At 43.2% G+C, this 18,199-nt stretch overlaps 2 protein-coding genes, 1 long non-coding RNA gene and 1 pseudogene across 3 annotated transcripts in view; 3 read left to right on the forward strand and 1 right to left on the reverse strand.

The window, feature by feature from the left end:
- The window catches only part of LOC124861450, a 700,723-nt pseudogene that overhangs the window by 664,599 nt on the left and 17,925 nt on the right, over window positions 1–18,199 (forward strand).
- Window positions 1–18,199, forward strand: part of LOC124861512 (protein NLRC3-like) — a 737,509-nt gene that overhangs the window by 546,327 nt on the left and 172,983 nt on the right. The window lies entirely within an intron of this gene.
- Window positions 2,744–3,638, reverse strand: LOC124861516. The gene is made up of 2 exons (XR_007036635.1): window positions 3,436–3,638; window positions 2,744–3,247 (listed from the first exon to the last, which is right to left on the reverse strand). It is a non-coding gene; the product is annotated as an uncharacterized LOC124861516 (long non-coding RNA).
- On the forward strand, window positions 13,450–16,609 carry LOC124861481 (pro-opiomelanocortin-like). The gene is made up of 4 exons (XM_047355277.1): window positions 13,450–13,521; window positions 14,849–14,970; window positions 15,591–15,711; window positions 15,860–16,609. Exons 1-4 carry the CDS (start codon window positions 13,471–13,473, stop codon window positions 16,388–16,390), a joined length of 825 nt encoding a protein of 274 aa, XP_047211233.1. The 5' UTR covers window positions 13,450–13,470; the 3' UTR covers window positions 16,391–16,609.

Below are 18,199 nucleotides of genomic sequence, written 5' to 3' on the forward strand. Positions count from 1 at the left end.
AACCCGATAAACAAGGATTACAGGTTCTAAAAACCTGAACCGTACCAGACAGTTGTCCTGGAGTGGACATTAGGATTCAGAATGAGAAGATCCTGAGCATGACTAAAGAAATGCTAGGTCAAAGGTTGATCCCAGAACACTTGTAGCTCATGTTTTCTTTGAGACTTTTTCCTCTTCAGCCCATATCTGGAGTTTAATGGACAAAATGAACCGGTCGTGAAATGAATAAAAATGTGGTAGGACCCTCAGGGGTTTTTTAACCAAAAACCCAGTTTACGTGTGGATGGAGGGAGCAAACAAAGTAAAGCACTCATGCTGTAGACGGAGCGGCTCGTTTTCTGTCGTGGTGCTTTATAAAAAGCAATGAAAGCACCTGCTTCTCCTCCTTTGATTAGGAGCCGTGATCACCTGCAAGCAACATGTTGCAGGTCTGAAACTGTCAGGTCTTTAAAGCAGAAGCCCGGTGCCAACACAGGGTCTCATTAACGGGCTTCCATATTTGTGCAGCTGCAGGTTGAGGACTGCCAGACCAACTGAGTGATGTTTAAATGTGTAAACTTGGTGTTAATGAGTCTGCGGCGGTTTGGACTCAGACGGAGAGAAGTCAACAGCCACGTTAACCTGCAGATGAGACGGCGAGCTCTGCCTCCCCTCGCTGTGGATCCAACATCATTAGCTGGGAGAGAGACAGTATGTTGGGACGGTAATGAGCCCTCGCCCATCATCCCTCACACCTTAATTAGCAGCGGGCGCGGCGCTCGGTCTCCCCCGCTTGCCGCTAATGGAGTGAACAAGGCAGAAAACGAGGACTATTAAAGCTGGACATGAACTCCAGCTCTCTGCATGAAACACTTGAAACATAATCGTCCTCTCGCATCGCTGCCTCGTCTGCTGTCATCCTGGAGAAGCAGGATGGATTAGGATGTCCACAGCGAGACGAGTCCCACATTCCTGCCTCCAGCCTGGAGGTTCATTTAAATCCTGCTGGAGCTGAACCAGTCTTTGCCTGTTTACCTCTGACTGGGCAGCTGTTTCTGGTAAACAGTCTAATCCTGTAGGACATTTCATCAGGTTTGATCCTCCAGCTCCCACATCTTCAGAGGTCAGGGGTCAAGAGTGTGATGGATTGTGTTTGATTCTCTCGTAGGTGTCACCTGTGTTTGATGTGTGACAGAGGGCGGGGCCGTGTAATGGCCACAGATGTCAAGGTCAGCCGCGGGCGCGGGCGCAGTCACATGATCTGAATGAGGTGAAGAGGGCGGGGTCCAGGTTGGAGGTGGCGAGATGACGATGAAGAGGCAGAAAGGCAGAGTGATCTTCGGCCTCACAGCAAGGCAGCAGAGTGTGAGTGCTGTGGAAAAGTATTTACCCCCTCACATTCACCAAAACACATCCTGATGATCCTCAGGACTTCTGGGAAAAACGAGGCGAAAGTGGACCTTTTTGTCTCCTCACAGCCACTGTACTTCACATTGTACCACCACACATCGTACCACCACATCACTTCCTGGTGTTTCCGTTTTCACGTCTGAAGTAATCACAGAGGCTGATGTTTCCCTTAATCTGCTTTTATTTAGGTGATTTCCAGCATGCAGCAGTGCTTGTTTTTAACAGAATGACCCTTTAGGGGGCGCAGCCCTCAGACACAATCAGAGTCTGAACCAATTATCGTTCTGAGGAGCAGAGGACAATTAGCCAGCTGGCTGTTATGAAACAAAGCAATTAATGTTACGTTAATAAGTCAGATTTCCAGCAATTCCACATCATTGGCTAATCACCGACTAATTACTGCGACGGCTTATTAGTGCATCTGATGATGAGAGATTAATCGGACAAATCTGGGTCTTTAACAAACTCCTCGGAGCTGCTGTGGCATCAACATCTGGACCAAATGTTGCTCAGTCTGGTTCTGTCACTCCACTGGTGTTAGGGAGATCCTGCTGTTAGAATCAGAACCGCTGCTGTGAGTGATGAGACTTTTACGGGCTATGAGGTGCAGATAGTCTGTGTGTGGAGAGAGAAATGCAGGAAAGAAACGATGTGGAGAGACTTCAGAGAGACGAATTAGAGACAGAGAATAAAACATTAAACACAAACTGAGAAATATGCCATAAAACTTGTTTTATATTTATATCAGAATTATTAAGACGTTTGTCTAAAACTAACAATAAGCTTCATTTATGGGAAGTTAAACTGTTTCTAATCATGTTTTCAGTGTCTATCGAGCTCCAGTTGTTATACAGTAAAACACAGCGAGGTTTTCATATGTCAAACACACCAGTTTCAGATCTAACTGGTCTCACTGGTCTGGTGAAGGAGCTCCACCTCCTCTGGTTCAGGTGGGACTTGAATCCTGCAGAAAACAGGTGAAGCTGCCATTAAAAGGCAGCTGTTGCCTCCTGAATTACAGCGTAGGGTGGAGGTGATGGTCGTCCTGGTCGGTGAAGGTCAGGGTAGCTGTGGGCGGATCACAGGAGGCTGACTGGGTTTATGTTCCCCTCTGACAGCAGACGCCCCCGTCGTCACGCAGGAAGCTGCCTTCAGAAATCTGCTTCAGCTGTCATCGTCCTAAGCCTCTTCTTCTGGACCAATGAAGCTGGAGTCCTGAATGGACTCCAACCAGAACTCCTGGGTCTATCATCCAGAACATGGATGCTTGCTGAGATCCGGTAAACCCGGACTTTATGTAGGCCAAATCGCATGAAGCTTGGTGTTTAAAGGATGAGAATGAGGATGCAGAACACATGAGCCAAAATCAATATATTATTAACAGTATAGAAATACATTCCTGGGATATTTCTACCAGTTACAGAAATTTAAATTTTGTGAAAATAGATTAAAACACTTTTATTTGCATGTTGTTTCAAATGGAGGTCAGAGCTTTGTGTTAAATCAGGAGATAAAAGCCTCTCTGGAAACACTTTAAACCGTCTTGGACAGAGTTATGGATCAATTTAAGCAGAAGGAGTAATTATCCATGGATGCTGAGGATCGCCGTGGAGACAAAGAGCTCAGAGAGCTGTGAACTGATGAGCCGCTGATTACCTCTGTGTTTATCCGCCGCCCCATTGGGACCACAACTGGAGTAAACGCAGCGTGGCGTCTTGATGCTCGCAGGCGTCTTCCTTGGCTCGGGAAGGCGGCGTGCACACTTGGAATAATCGGATTAAGGTGGGTTTGTTCCGCTCTCTGAGCCCACCTGGACTGAAACACCAACGAGGGAACATCCGTCACGTCGAAGCTTCACCTGTTTGGAGAGAAAAATCGTAAATTATGGCAAGAATGATCAGATTTAATGGTTGAAAGTAAAACGCCAGAGATTTTTAGATTATTGGGACAGAAACTGCTTGTTGTTGGTCAGTTTTAGCTTCAGGAAACAGTTACTTTATAAATCTATGAAACAGATCAACAACTGATCTGTTTGCTCATCCTTACAGTCTGTCTAGATGGTCCAGAGTTCTGGTTCCTCTCTTCTCCCCAGTTCAGCCCACAGCTTCTCTACTGGGTTTAGAAGATCAGGGATTATTTCTTCTTTCTGTCTAGATTTGTCCCTTTGTTTCCTTTTGTTTGTGACGGTAGGACTGGTCCATCACAAACAAGCAGTTAGCATGTAGAGACCATCTAATGGTTGTCATGGAGACTAGGAGTTCCCATGATGCCACTGTTTCCTTCTCTGAGTTTCAGTTGGTTTAAATTCTAACTGAAGAAACGGGTCGGTTCTTCTGGCCATTTTATGAGTAATGAAGACATTTTGGTCTTAATTAAATTACATGTTCTCCTGTCTTTCCCATTTTGCAGAGGGGCTGAGAGAAAAGGCTCTTTGGGTCATGTTTCATTTATAAAATAAAGCTTTGGGTTTTTCAGTGAGACGAAATGTTGCTGCAGAAAAACTATTTGTTTTAATGCTTCTTTATGTTTTTCTGCCGGCAATACTGGACGTTCTAAAGGTGCTGGACGTTCTAAAGGTGCTGGACGTTCTAAAGGTGCTGGACGTTCTGGAGGTGCTGGACGTTCTAAAGGTGCTGGACGTTCTAAAGGTGCTGGACGTTCTGGAGGTGCTGGACGTTCTGGAGGTGCTGGACGTTCTAAAGGTGCTGGATGTTCTAAAGGTGCTGGACGTTCTAAAGGTGCTGGACGTTCTGGAGGTGCTGGACGTTCTAAAGGTGCTGGACGTTCTGGAGGTGCTGGACGTTCTAAAGGTGCTGGATGTTCTGGAGGTGCTGGACGTTCTAAAGGTGCTGGACGTTCTGGAGGTGCTGGACGTTCTAAAGGTGCTGGACGTTCTGGAGGTGCTGGACGTTCTAAAGGTGCTGGATGTTCTAAAGGTGCTGGATGTTCTAAAGGTGCTGGACGTTCTAAAGGTGCTGGACATTCTGGAGGTGCTGGACGTTCTAAAGGTGCTGGACGTTCTGGAGGTGCTGGACGTTCTAAAGGTGCTGGACGTTCTGGAGGTGCTGGACGTTCTAAAGGTGCTGGACGTTCTAAAGGTGCTGGACGTTCTAAAGGTGCTGGACGTTCTGAAGGTGCTGGACGTTCTGGAGGTGCTGGACGTTCTAAAGGTGCTGGACGTTCTGGAGGTGCTGGACGTTCTGGAGGTGCTGGACGTTCTAAAGGTGCTGGACGTTCTGAAGGTGCTGGACTTTCTGGAGGTGCTGGATGTTCTAAAGGTTCTGGACGTTCTAAAGGTGCTGGACGTTCTAAAAGTGCTGGACGTTCTAAAAGTGCTGGATGTTCTAAAGGTGCTGGACGTTCTAAAAGTGCTGGATGTTCTAAAGGTGCTGGACGTTCTAAAGGTGCTGGACGTTCTAAAGGTGCTGGACATTCTGGAGGTGCTGGACGTTCTAAAGGTGCTGGACGTTCTAAAGGTGCTGGACGTTCTGAAGGTGCTGGACGTTCTGAAGGTGCTGGACGTTCTAAAGGTGCTGGATGTTCTAAAGGTGCTGGACGTTCTGGTGGTGCTGGATGTTCTAAAGGTGCTGGACGTTCTGGAGGTGCTGGACGTTCTAAAGGTGCTGGATGTTCTAAAGGTGCTGGACGTTCTAAAGGTGCTGGACGTTCTAAAGGTGCTGGACGTTCTGGAGGTGCTGGACGTTCTAAAGGTGCTGGACGTTCTAAAGGTGCTGGATGTTCTAAAGGTGCTGGACGTTCTAAAGGTGCTGGATGTTCTAAAGGTGCTGGACGTTCTAAAGGTGCTGGATGTTCTACAGGTGCTGGACGTTCTGGAGGTGCTGGACGTTCTAAAGTTGCTGGATGTTCTAAAGGTGCTGGACGTTCTAAAGGTGCTGGACGTTCTAAAGGTGCTGGACGTTCTGGAGGTGCTGGACGTTCTAAAGGTGCTGGACGTTCTAAAGGTGCTGGATGTTCTAAAGGTGCTGGACGTTCTAAAGGTGCTGGATGTTCTAAAGGTGCTGGACGTTCTAAAGGTGCTGGATGTTCTAAAGGTGCTGGACATTCTGGAGGTGCTGGACGTTCTAAAGGTGCTGGACGTTCTGGAGGTGCTGGACGTTCTGGAGGTGCTGGACGTTCTAAAGGTGCTGGACGTTCTAAAGGTGCTGGACGTTCTGGAGGTGATGGACGTTCTAAAGGTGCTTGACGTTCTAAAGGTGCTGGACGTTCTAAAGGTGCTGGATGTTCTAAAGGTGCTGGACGTTCTAAAGGTGCTGGACGTTCTAAAGTTGCTGGACGTTCTGTAGGTGCTGGACGTTCTAAAGGTGCTGGACGTTCTGGAGGTGCTGGACGTTCTAAAAGTGCTGGACGTTCTAAAGGTGCTGGATGTTCTAAAGGTGCTGGACGTTCTAAAGGTGGTGGATGTTCTAAAGGTGCTGGACGTTCTAAAGGTGCTGGATGTTCTAAAGGTGCTGGATGTTCTAAAGGTGCTGGACGTTCTAAAGGTGCTGGACGTTCTAAAGGTGCTGGACGTTCTGGAGGTGCTGGACGTTCTAAAGGTGCTGGACGTTCTAAAGGTGCTGGATGTTCTAAAGGTGCTGGACGTTCTAAAGGTGCTGGATGTTCTGGAGGTGCTGGACGTTCTAAAGGTGCTGGACGTTCTAAAGGTGCTGGACGTTCTAATGGTGCTGGACGTTCTGGAGGTGATGGACGTTCTAAAGGTGCTGGACGTTCTAAAGGTGCTGGACGTTCTAAAGGTGCTGGACGTTCTAAAGGTGCTGCACGTTCTAAAGGTGCTGGACGTTCTGGAGGTGCTGGACGTTCTAAAGGTGCTGGACGTTCTGGACTTAAAGAAAATCAACCAGTCAGTCTTAGTTTGCTAAAACTTTGGTTTTTCTGCAGGAACTAAAATGCTGAGTTTTACAGCTTTTAAAGGCAGTTTTTAAATCAACTTATTGAAGGTAAAAACTGTTTTTTTCTGAGATGTTTTTGCAGAACATCTTCTGCACAGCAAATACTTATAAAAATAGAGAATGTATATATTTAAAATATAATTTTTAGGTTTTGTTCTTCTTTTCCTCCAGTTTTTGATGAAGTTAATCATGTTCTGGTTCAGATTTAAGCTGACAGGAACAAACCTCATATCTAAAAACATTTTCTGCTGTTTGGAACTTTTTATAAAGATAAAAAAAAAAAAAAGTTAATATTTCTGAAGTTGTTTCTTTAAATGAATAAAATCTGTACTTTTAGGGCTGTTTCATCATCTCATCTATGGGGAGTTTGGAGAGTCATGATGGTGATCATGTGACCGCTCATGGCTCCGCCCACTCCTCAGTCCTCAGGGACCTCCATCAGGAAATAGGTCAACTGCACACACACACACACACACACACACACACACACACACACACACACACACACACACACACACACACACACACACACACACACACACACACACACACACACACACACACACATACATAGTTAGCAGCTCATTGATGCAGACAGGAAGCTCAGGTTGTCTCCATAATTTCTGCAGCTTTCTTGGACACTTTCTAACCTGTGTTTCCATGGTAACACATAAGGGACACCTTCCAACTGAAAATCCTGCAGGAATGCATCTGTTTGGGCTGCAGCTGCAACCAACACGGTGGGAAGAAGTCTAAAGACTTCCATGGGCTGAGAAGGAAAGTTCTGGAAGATCTGATAGATGTTCTGATCCTAGAAGACCCAGAACAAGAGCTGAGCTGCTCCTGCATTCTGAGCCCAAAGTTATGTTTGTTCTCAGCCCAAGTTGGTCTCCTCCAGGTCTGCTCCTTGTCTCTGATCCTGTTGGTGTTGTTCATGGACAAGATCGTCTGGTCTAGTCATGGAGAGGAACCTGAGGAGCATCATGGTCAATAGTTCCTAATTGATACCAGGGTAGAGCACAGGATGGACCAGAACGTCACCTGTAGGGATGCAGCAACTCTGTCAGGGTGAAGAAGGACCTGAGCCAGTCTGTCCATCTATGTTCTAACCCTCAGAATAAGATCATGAGGTGTTTTATCATGTCTGCAAAGGTCCAGCATAGAAGCAGCTTAAACGATCTTCCTCTTTGGGGGTTTGGAGATAGAGGTCCATCATCCAGGAGGGAGCTCAGAGTAAAGCTCCTCTTGCCCCACATGAAAATGAGACAGCTGATGAAGATGCCTCCAGGAGGTCTTCCAGCTACACCTCCTATTCATATCCCTGTCAGATTTAAAGTAAGACCAGCATGTATTTAACTGGAGGTGATGTTGGATCGGCCCAGTCAAAGTCCTGACTTACATCTCATAGAGAATCTGTGGAGCCAGCTGATGATTAGGGTGATGGTAAGGAGGTGGATCTCCTCATCAAAGGTTAATCATCAGAATACCAGAGGAACCAGGAAGCTCTGATGCTGATAAAGACTTTTCTATTGATTATGGAGAAGAGTGTGAATCATTTTAGACAATTCTATCATAAAATGTAAATAGGAACAAACAAATATTGTTTTCTTGAAGATGAATCCTCCTTTTGCTTTGTTTTACCATCTTCTAGGAGATGCCGGTCTCTGTCCAATCAGAAACAACCTTCTGGGTTGCACGAACACACATTTAAATCCAAATCCGCTGGGGGTATGAATAATTGTGAGCTTAACTGTATCCCTGCAATCTGGGAACAACCTGGAACCCCTCGTTAGAGCTGGGAAGATGATGGATGGATGGAATTTCTTTCAAAATAAAAGTCCTGCTGTCACTTCTTAACGTCCAAACCAGAACTAGTTGCTTGATGGTGGAGTTTAGGAGACGTTTCTACGTCTACCTGGTGGCTGTTAGCGTTTAATAATTACTCGTTAATAAAAGTTTTCTCTTAATGAGCTTTAGCAACATAAATTCATGTGATGCTGCAGCATCCAGCAGAGACAGGAAACAAAGATTAGAAACAATTACCTCCCAAATCTGTTCATAGAAACATGACCCAGGAGACAACAGCACTGCAGATTATACGTCCTTCATAAATAAATTTGGTGAATATGTCATATTTCTGCATTATTACAGTTATTCCTGCAGATGTCACATCAATAAATGATTTAATTACAATAACTTACTAGATTGTTTGCAGGTTTTTAAGTTTTTGTCCTTATTATGTTTCATTTATTGCATTATTGGTTGTTACATCAGCCCTAATAAGTCAAATTAATTTAGGTCACTGATTTTATAAAATCTTACCTGTTTTACAGCTTTTAAGACAATACGTTTTTACACCCTGATAACACAACAGTAAATATTAAACATGGGCAATAATAATGAAGCAGCCTTCACGGTGTTGTACAGAAACTGTCCAACAGCTAATTATTTAGTAATGAGGACATTCTGAGCCCAGAACGGGTCGGTTTGGTTCTGTGTCAAAAACAACAATGCCTTTGTTTAATTAGAAAACATGAATAAAGAGTTATTGCATGTTTTATACATATGAATATGTTCCTAAAACCTTTAAATAATAATAAAAAAACATCAGATCCATGTTTATCTTTTAGTTCTGGTGAAAAAATGTTTTGGACCAAAATTGGGCTCATCAATGGCCGCAGAGGGGAATAACATCTCGCTGTTCAGAGGATTAAGGGTTAAAATCAGTTTGTTTTTTAATAACCAGAAACATGAAAACCGAAGTTAAAAGGTTATGCTTCACTTTGTTCATTTGACCCAAACCCAGCGAGACCATCCAGAACAAGAACATTTTCTAATGATTTTATTCCTCTGCCTCCTGCTCCTGTGCAGACTGAAGCTGCGTGGAAACAGCGCCATCTACTGATGACCAGAATGAAGAACATCTTCAGGTTCTGAGCCAGAGGAGGTAAATGAATCCATCAGAAACGTACCTCTGCAGGTTTATGGCTGTTTGGAGCTTCTTCTGGACTTCCTGCTCATGTGTCCCATGATGTCTGAAGAAAGCTCAGATGTTTGTTTGGGCTGCGAAGCTCCAAAGAAAACATCTTAACTAGATCCTCAGTGCGCTGCTGCCTCCTGGTGGATTCCTGCAGTGCTGCACTTTCATAGTGTTCCTTTAATTCTTTTATTTATCTTATATTTGAATTTATTTCTCTGCTATGAATCTGTCTGCTGTAGCTCCTTCTCAAGTTGAAACTGAACTGAAACTCATTAGTGTAATTTATTGTTCTGCAGCAACACGGGGAACCAATCAAATATATAAATTAACACAAACTGTGACTTTAAAAAATGTGCAAACATATTTTAGCAAAGAAAATTCATCATAAGTTTCATAAAGGACTGCAGGGATGGATTTTTAAGACCTGCTGAAACGACAGGATGGACCTTTGATCAATGAAGTTTAGCAGGTTGATGTAATTTCAAGCTCGCTGCATGTTTTCTGTCAGATTTAGAGTTGGTGGATCAGTATTTACAGACCATTAGACAGAAAATTAAAGATTTCTATTTGATCCACATCTTTAGAGGAGAATTAAAGCTGCAGAGAGCTGAGGAACTCCTCCTGAAACCCTGTGAGCCTCCTGTCAGTGTGGACCATTTAAAGATGGATGATCTCAAACTGGTTTCCTTCTGACCAGTCTTCTGTCATTGGTAAGAAAACTACCAACCTGCTTATTTTCTCTTCATATTCACACATAAAATGAGATTCCAGCTAATTATTCACCACATCCAGACCTGAAGTTACATAAAATATGAGCCAAGTTTCATTCGATTAGGACAGAATCTGGATGATATTAAAAGCAAGTGAAGCAACACAAACATTAAAGTACTTCTATCAGAATCCCAGTCGATGGAAACAGCATTTTTAGGATTATCCATATCCATAATTCATTGGAAATACTTTAATACAAAGAGGTATAAAGTGATATAAGGGTTGAAATATCAGCTGGTGAAGGGGTGGACTGATCCGAGTCCAGTTTAGACCCAGATCTGGATCCTTCTGACTCTACGATGAAGGAAAACTCAGAAAACAAGTCTAAAGTCTCTCAAAACTTTGATTTTCTACATCATAAGCACCTGAGCATCTTACTGTAATGTTTAATAATCTGTAATTCCTGTTTATGCTGAGCAGGTACAATATTTAATTAGATATAATATCTCAGCTGTTCCCATTTTAAAACAGGTTCAACACATTTTTCCTGCTTTGCCTTTTTTGTTCATTTTTATTACATTTAGCAGAAAAACCCAACATGCTGACATGTGGAAACAATTACAGCTGTTTATAACATGTTTGATACATGTGAAAACTGGTTTTTCCGTTAGTTTCACATGAAAATGTACGAAAACCACAAGTTTCACATGTGAAAACAGCTAAATCCCGTTTTTGTCCCACATGTGAATCTCCTGTTGTTCTTCTATGTTTATTTGCTAGGAAATAATTTGTTTCATGTAGATTTAAACCAAACACAGCGATGTTCTTCCTGTTTGATACTGAAACGGTTCACGTCTGTCTAATCCTGAATTTCTGAGCTCTTTATTTTATCCGACATGTTGGAGCAGGAAAGAAAAGGGTTTTCCAGGACTGGCAATCACTGCACATGTGAATAAAACGGTAAAATATTAAAGTTATTGTCAACATAAGAAATATTTCTGATATTTAAATCGAGCAGCTTCTGGTGATGAGTCATGAAAACCTTTTTTGCTTCGACTTCATCGCTGCTCGTCCTGTGTTTTCCTGAAGTCGGAGTGTGTGTGTGTGTGTGTTTGTTTGTGTGTGTGTGTGTGTTTGTGTGTGTGTGTGTGTGTATTTAATGGACTGAATAGATGCTCAAGGCTGTGAGAGCAACATAATGGATTTATATTTACCCTCCTGCATTTAGGTACTCCTCAATCGGTCCATTAGGACAACAAATAAATAGTTCTTCAGAAAGAATGACTTCAGGACGTCTGAAAGGCCTTAAGGACCGAAGCTCTGCTCCATTCTGCAGAAATAAAAACATATTTACACTCACTGGCCAGTTTATTAGGTACACCTTGCTAGTACCGGGTTGGACCCCCTTTTGCCTTCAGAACTGCCTTAATCCTTCGTGGCATAAATTCAACAAGGTACTGGAAACATTCCTCAGAGAGTTTGGTCCATATTGACATGATGGCATCACACAGATGCTGCAGATTTGTTGGTTGAACATCCATGATGCAAATGTCCCGTTCCACCACATCCCAAAGGTGCTCTATTGGATTGAGATCTGGTGACTGTGGAGGCCATTTGAGTCCAGTAAACTCATTGTCATGTTCAAGAACCCAGTCTGAGATGATTCGTGTTTCATGACATGGCGCTTTATCCTGCTGGAAGTAACCATCAGAAGATGGGTACACTGTGGTCATAAAGGGATGACATGGTCAACAACAATACTCAGGTAGGCTGTGGCGTTGACACGATGCTTAATTGGTACTAAGGGGCCCAAAGTGTGCCAAGAAAATATCCCCCACACCATTACACCACCACCACCAGACTGAACCGTTGATACAAGGCAGGATGGATCCATGCTTTCATGTTGTTGATGCCAAATTCTGACCCTACCATCCGAATGTCGCAGCAGAAATTGAGACTCAGACCAGGCAACAGTTTTCCAATCTTCTATTGTCTAATTTTGGTGATCCTGTGACAATTGTAGCCTCAGTTTCCTGTTCTTAGCTGACAGGAGTGGCACCCGGTGTGGTCTTCTGCTGCTGTAGCCAATCCGCCTCAAGGTTCGACGTGTTGTGTGTTCAGAGATGCTCTTCTGCATGCTTTGGTTGTAACGAGTGGTTATTTGAGTTATTGTTGTTCTCTATTTGGACCATTCTCTGTAAACCCTAGAGATGGCAGTGTGTGAAAATCCCAGTAGATCAGCAGTTTCTGAGATACTCAGACCAGCCCGTCAGGCACCAGCAACCATGCCATGTTCAAAGTCACTTAAATCACCTTTCTTCTCCATTCTGATGCTCAGTTTGAACAGCAGCAGATTGTCTTGACCATGTCTACATACCTAAATACATTAAGTTGCTGCCATGTGATTGGCTGATTAGAAATTAGCGTTAACGAGCAGTTGGACAGGTGTACCTAATAAAGTGGCCGGTGAGTGTATAAAATCCACTCCTACAAAGATTTAAGATACATTTATTTCTATTGTTGATGATATGAAACATGTGAAGCACCTGAAGCTGCTCTGCGTGAAACTGAGGAAGCTGAAGATCCAGGAGGTCCGTCTTCATGAAGATGTCTCTTTTACTGCTGAGGAGCTTCTGGATTTAATGCAGAGATTAAAACAGAAACCTGGAAGCAAAGTCTCTCCTTTAGAAAATAAAGCATCTACCAAAATAAAGCAGAACTTTCCAGATTATTTTAAGATGACAAGGAGATTCTTTCACTGATAATCCAGCTTTATGTGGACCTTCAGATGATAAAAAACTCTAAAGAGAAGATAGAATCAAAGGGGGCTTTTATTGATGCTTGTGGTGGAAGATCTCCACAGAAGAAGCTCTACCAGGTAAAGTTTTATTACCTAGGAGAAACTTCTACTAGGAGCTTACAGTGGCCATATTTGCCCTCAGTGACCATCCAGAAGGAAAGGTCAGATTGGTCCACATGAAAACCAGTGATGGTGCTGGGAAGGCTTTCATTTCTAAGGAGCTGGAATGCCTGGAGCAGCCACCAGGGGGCAGAACTGGTGGTGTGAGAGCTGGAGTTATCAGGCAGTGACCAAAGCACCTGACAGTCTGTTATATCTGAGGTTCCAGCTTGGATAGAAACATCTCCCTGTCCTGCTGGTTCTGACTGTAGCTGAACTGGGTTTCATTTAACTGGATATCAACTGGACTTGTTCTCCTGTGAAGTGCATAGTAGATTATTGTGCTTTAGATTTATGTTAAATACTGAATAAATGAAAGTTTTGCCTGGTCTGGTACTTCTTTGTTTAACCATGTCTTCTTCCTGGAAGGTGCTACTGATAGGCAGATAGAAAGTACTCCTGTTTTTAGTTGGTTCTCTTTCCAGGGTGTAGACACTGATAGAACCATGACTGCCATGAACTTTCTGTTTTTATAGAAAGTATTCCTTCTGTGTCTCCTTCCTGTCTTCTGAACGAACCAGATGGCTGCTCCCACTGAGCTGGATTCTGCTGGAGGTTTCTTCCTGTTAAAAGTGAGTTTTTCCTTCCACCTTCGCCGCATGCTTGCTCAGGATGAGGGATTGACGCTAACTTGATGCGATCAGCTGGGCTTCCTTAGTAACTTTAAACCAACTGGTATTAAATATTTCTGCTGTAATTTAAGTTTAATTGGACTGAAGAGTGAAAGCAGAGCTTTATCCACAGCTTCTAAATAAGCAAAACAACGGCGCTTTTAAGGGAATAAACATGAACTCAGTCATTGTTTATGGTTTTAGTTTAGGGACATAGTGTTACTGATAAAATGGCCTCCATTGGAAGGAGCACTTTTTAATCCAGTGAAGAACGTAATAAAACTTCATAAATCAGTTAAATTATTCTTCTATAGCAGGGACTCCCAAAGTGCTGACCCCTCGTGGTGTTTGGATTTAATAAAGAAATATATCGTTAAATAAATAATTGTAATTTGAAATAATAATATGTATTTTATGGGGGTCGCCAGTCTCTGGTACTGTTATTTTGGGGGTCGCAGTCCTTTACTCAGGGCTGCATAGAAAAGGGATTATTCTGGACAACACATGAAGTAATGAGATACAAAGTTTTCAAACTTACAAAATCTTTCAGTTGGACCACCATGGTCCAAGCTTCTGGGTTCTAGGTAAAACCTCAGGCTAAAAATCCAATACATTTTATCCCAAATGATTTTACTCTCGTCTATATCAGCAAAACCTAAATAAATGTATTAGTTAATGTGGGGACTGAACCAGACCGCCGTGCATCAAACTCAGGATGTTTTTATCATGAAGACACATTTCTCATGGAAAACCTGGTGACACCTTTAGAAACTGGCAGAGGTGCCTGAAAAATAATTCTCATCTCCCTGATGCAGATAAACCCTGTGCAGAACCGGCATTAGTGACACAGAGGATTCAGACAAAAGGAGGAGGCTGCAGCAGCTGTTTGGGTTGGTAACTTTACACCCAGAACCGCTGGTTTGAATCCCACCTTACCGACTGTGACCACATGTCACCTCAGCGTTAATCTGCCAAGCCTGTGGTCTGACATTTAACACACAAACAGCAGCGAGGCAGGAAATGGAGATTTTCATGCTTCTTTATGCACATTTTGATCTGTTAAGCCCTGAAAATGGCAAATATATAATTAATGTGAAATATACAAGAATAAAAAAACATTTTAAAAAAGCTCGACTGAAAAACTGAGGGTAAAAAGTTGTTGTTTTCTCTGGTGGGAGGAAGAGGAGGGAGGAAGATATTCATTGATTGGTGCAGCAGTGTGTGCTTGACCAGCATGAATGAATCCCAGTGGTGACGTTATGCTTGGGTCTGTGTGTGTCCTTGACAGAATATAAAAGTCCAAAAGCCACTGCAAGCTTCAGAGGAGAAGAGTAGTGACGGAGAAGTCTTCATCCAGAACGTGGAGAACAACACCAGCAATAAGAGGAAGAAGAGCAGCAGCAAGCAGTGGTAAGGATCTTTTTAATGTGTTCTTCTGTCGGAACATCTGTAGCTGCCTGGTCCATCCAACACTAACACCAGAACTTTTAAAATGTATACAGACTATAAGAGCAACAGTTTGATTCAATAATGTATAAAACGGTGGATTTAAAAGTTAAAACGGTAAAATTAATTTAATTTCCTCATATTTACTTCTGGATGATCTGTGAAGAAACCATGACAGTGATGCAACCCTTCTTCTAACAGCTGAGCAGCTTCCTGCAGGTCCTCCTCTGACATCCTGATGATTTACTTCTGGTGATCAGCTCCAAGTCTTGGAGGCTGGAAGGCCTCCTTACCATCACCCTAATCTTTAGCTCCTTCCACAGATTCTCTATCAGACTGAGGTCAGGACTTCAGCTGGGCCACTTAGAAGAACTATGAATAACTTTGGGCTTAACTGTAAATATACCTTAAAGTGTGTTTTATGGCTTCTGTTTTAATATTTTGAATTCATGATGGCAGTTTTGATAAACCAACTATCATGAGTCATGAGATGATTTGGAATATTTTAGCTGTTTTTGTTCAAAATCCCTTTAATAAGACTTGCTTTGCATCAGTTTCTCTCCTCATCTCTGATTGGTGAACAGGATAATGTGTCCAGCTTGGCTATTGGTGGCTGTGGTGATTGTGGGCGGAGCCAGAGGAGCTGTCAGTCAATGCTGGGAGCATCAGAGCTGCCAGGAACTGAACACTGAGAGCAGCATGATGGTAAAACACCAGAACCTGCTCCCAGATCTGGGTCCAGATATATTTTAATTACCAACAGGATCAGCTTTGTTCTTATTTTCTTTATGAATCGATTCACCATAAATCACATATTAAACATCTGATTTTATTCTGAAATAATTTCTTCTAGGAGTGTATCCATGCCTGCCGGTCTGACCTCACTGCTGAGACCCCCATCATCCCCGGTGAAGCCCACCTCCAGCCTCCTCCTCCGCCTCCTCCCTCAGAGGTCTCCTCCTTCATGATCTCCTCTCCTCAGGCAAAACGCTCCTACTCCATGGAGCATTTCCGCTGGGGGAAACCCGTCGGTCGGAAACGCCGCCCAGTCAAAGTCTACACTTCCAACGGTGTCCAGGAGGAGTCAGCTGAGGTGTTTCCTGGAGAGATGAGGAGGCGAGAGCTGACCAATGAGCTGCTGGCAGCTGCCGAGGCAGAGGAGAAGGCTCAGGAGGTGATGGAGGAGGCATCAGAGGAGCATCAACAGCTCCTGGGAGACCTGCAGGAGAAGAAAGATGGTTCCTACAAGATGAAGCACTTTCGCTGGAGCGGCCCGCCGGCTGGAAAACGCTACGGAGGGTTCATGAAGAGCTGGGAGGAAGGACGCCAGAAACCCCTGGTGACGCTCCTCAAGAGCATCATCAACAAGGAGGAACAGATGTGAGAGAAGGAGAAGAAAGGTTCAGGTTTAAAGAAGGGAAACAGGCAGAAGTTTAACTTTCTCACAGCAGCAGGAGAGAGTAACCAATAAAAAGCTCTAAAATTGCTGAATGTTACGTGATTTTCACTGAGAGAAAACGAGAGATGAAGATGTTTTGATATTTATTGGTTCATGTAAATAACTGTATTTATTATAACAAAGTTATTTGCAAGCAACACAAAAGATGTGTTTGTCTTTCTTTCTGGGTTTACACGTCAAGTCCTGGAACCTCGAGTCCTGAACCTCGAGCCCTGGATCTTGAGATCTGGATCTTGAGATCTGGATCTCGAGTCTGGTCTGGAAAGTATCAGCAGCCAGAGTTAAACAACCTATACGAGTCTGGATGTTGGGCCCGTTCCAGTGTTCTGACTGAGAGTTCGTGACAGCAGTGAGATTAAATATATTCTAAAATAAAAGATAAAAGCCTGAAAATAAGAGAAACAAACAGCTGAATGTGATAAAACCAAAGGTTTAGATTAGAGGGAGTCTGTCTTCACTTCCAAGCAGCTACAGACATGAAGATAAAATAAACCTTTGGATTAGTGGCTTGAAAGGGGACCTATTATGCATAATTCACTCTTTCATCGTTTTTATACTTTCAGTTGGGATCCGATGCATCCAGACGCTAAAAAACCCATTTCGACGTTTTTTGGCTATAAATGAATGTTTTATTTTTTCTAGAAAACGCAAATAGCTGTGTAATTGTGACATCACAATTACACTGGCACTTAGCCACGTTACCTGAGTCCCGCCTCTGACTAGCAACTGAAGCGGAGCTCCACCATCTTGATCTCCAGTAGAGGATCACGTCTCGCCAGCTGGTTTTACCTTAAAGGCGCTTTGCAATGGCTGCCCTCAAAGGTAGATGTTCTGTTCTTGGCTGCAAAGACCCACATGTGTCCATGCACATTCTCCCGCTATCGGATAACCGAGATTCGTGGCTTCATTTTATTTTTGAGGGCAATGTTCCAGTCACATTGCAGAACATAGTTCTAGTTTGAGCGAATCACTTCACTACTGACTGCTTTGAGAACTCACATCAGTCCATGTCAGGATTTGCAGAAAGACTGAAGAAAGTCCCTACTGTTCGTGGCAAATCTGCAGATGACAGAAATGTAAGTACTTATTGTTGTATCTTGTAAGTTTCGTACTGCCATTCGGCTTGAACGTTCTTGTCATGCAGCATTTAGCATCAGCTAACTAGCCCAATACCAACAGCAATAACATTACTTCCAATAACAGCGCATATACTGTCGGAAATTAAATTATATAGAAAATGCGTTTTTAAATATAGATCACTGAGTTGGGGGGCGTGGCCTGATACAGCTACTTTGCATAAAAGTGACAGAGCCGTAAAACAGCTCATTCTGAAAGGAGCTCAAGAAAGGGGAAACCGTGGAGGTGAAATCTCATTATCTAAGAATGATTTTGTGCAAAACATTTAATTAACATGTTTGCATATCCCACAGACCTATCCCAAATGTTTAAAAGGAAGTATAATAGGTCCCCTTTAAAAGGTTTAATTCAACTTTATATTTAGAACTGATCTTTACAGAAAATTTACATTGGCTGATAAACCACCTGCTGTCATCTCCATCCATCAGACTGAGCCAGTAGACCAGAAGTCATACACCTGGATAATTCAAAATGTTTCAGTTTTATTCCTTAGGAAGATTGTCCCCGTTTTTACATCAAATTAAAGAAAACCCTTAAAGATCTCTGCACCCCTTAACTGGTCAGCTGGCAATGTCCCTGGAGGTGCTCTGCTATGGT

Source organism: Girardinichthys multiradiatus, chromosome 24, assembly GCF_021462225.1.
Source record: "Girardinichthys multiradiatus isolate DD_20200921_A chromosome 24, DD_fGirMul_XY1, whole genome shotgun sequence".
Lineage (NCBI taxonomy): Eukaryota > Metazoa > Chordata > Actinopteri > Cyprinodontiformes > Goodeidae > Girardinichthys > Girardinichthys multiradiatus.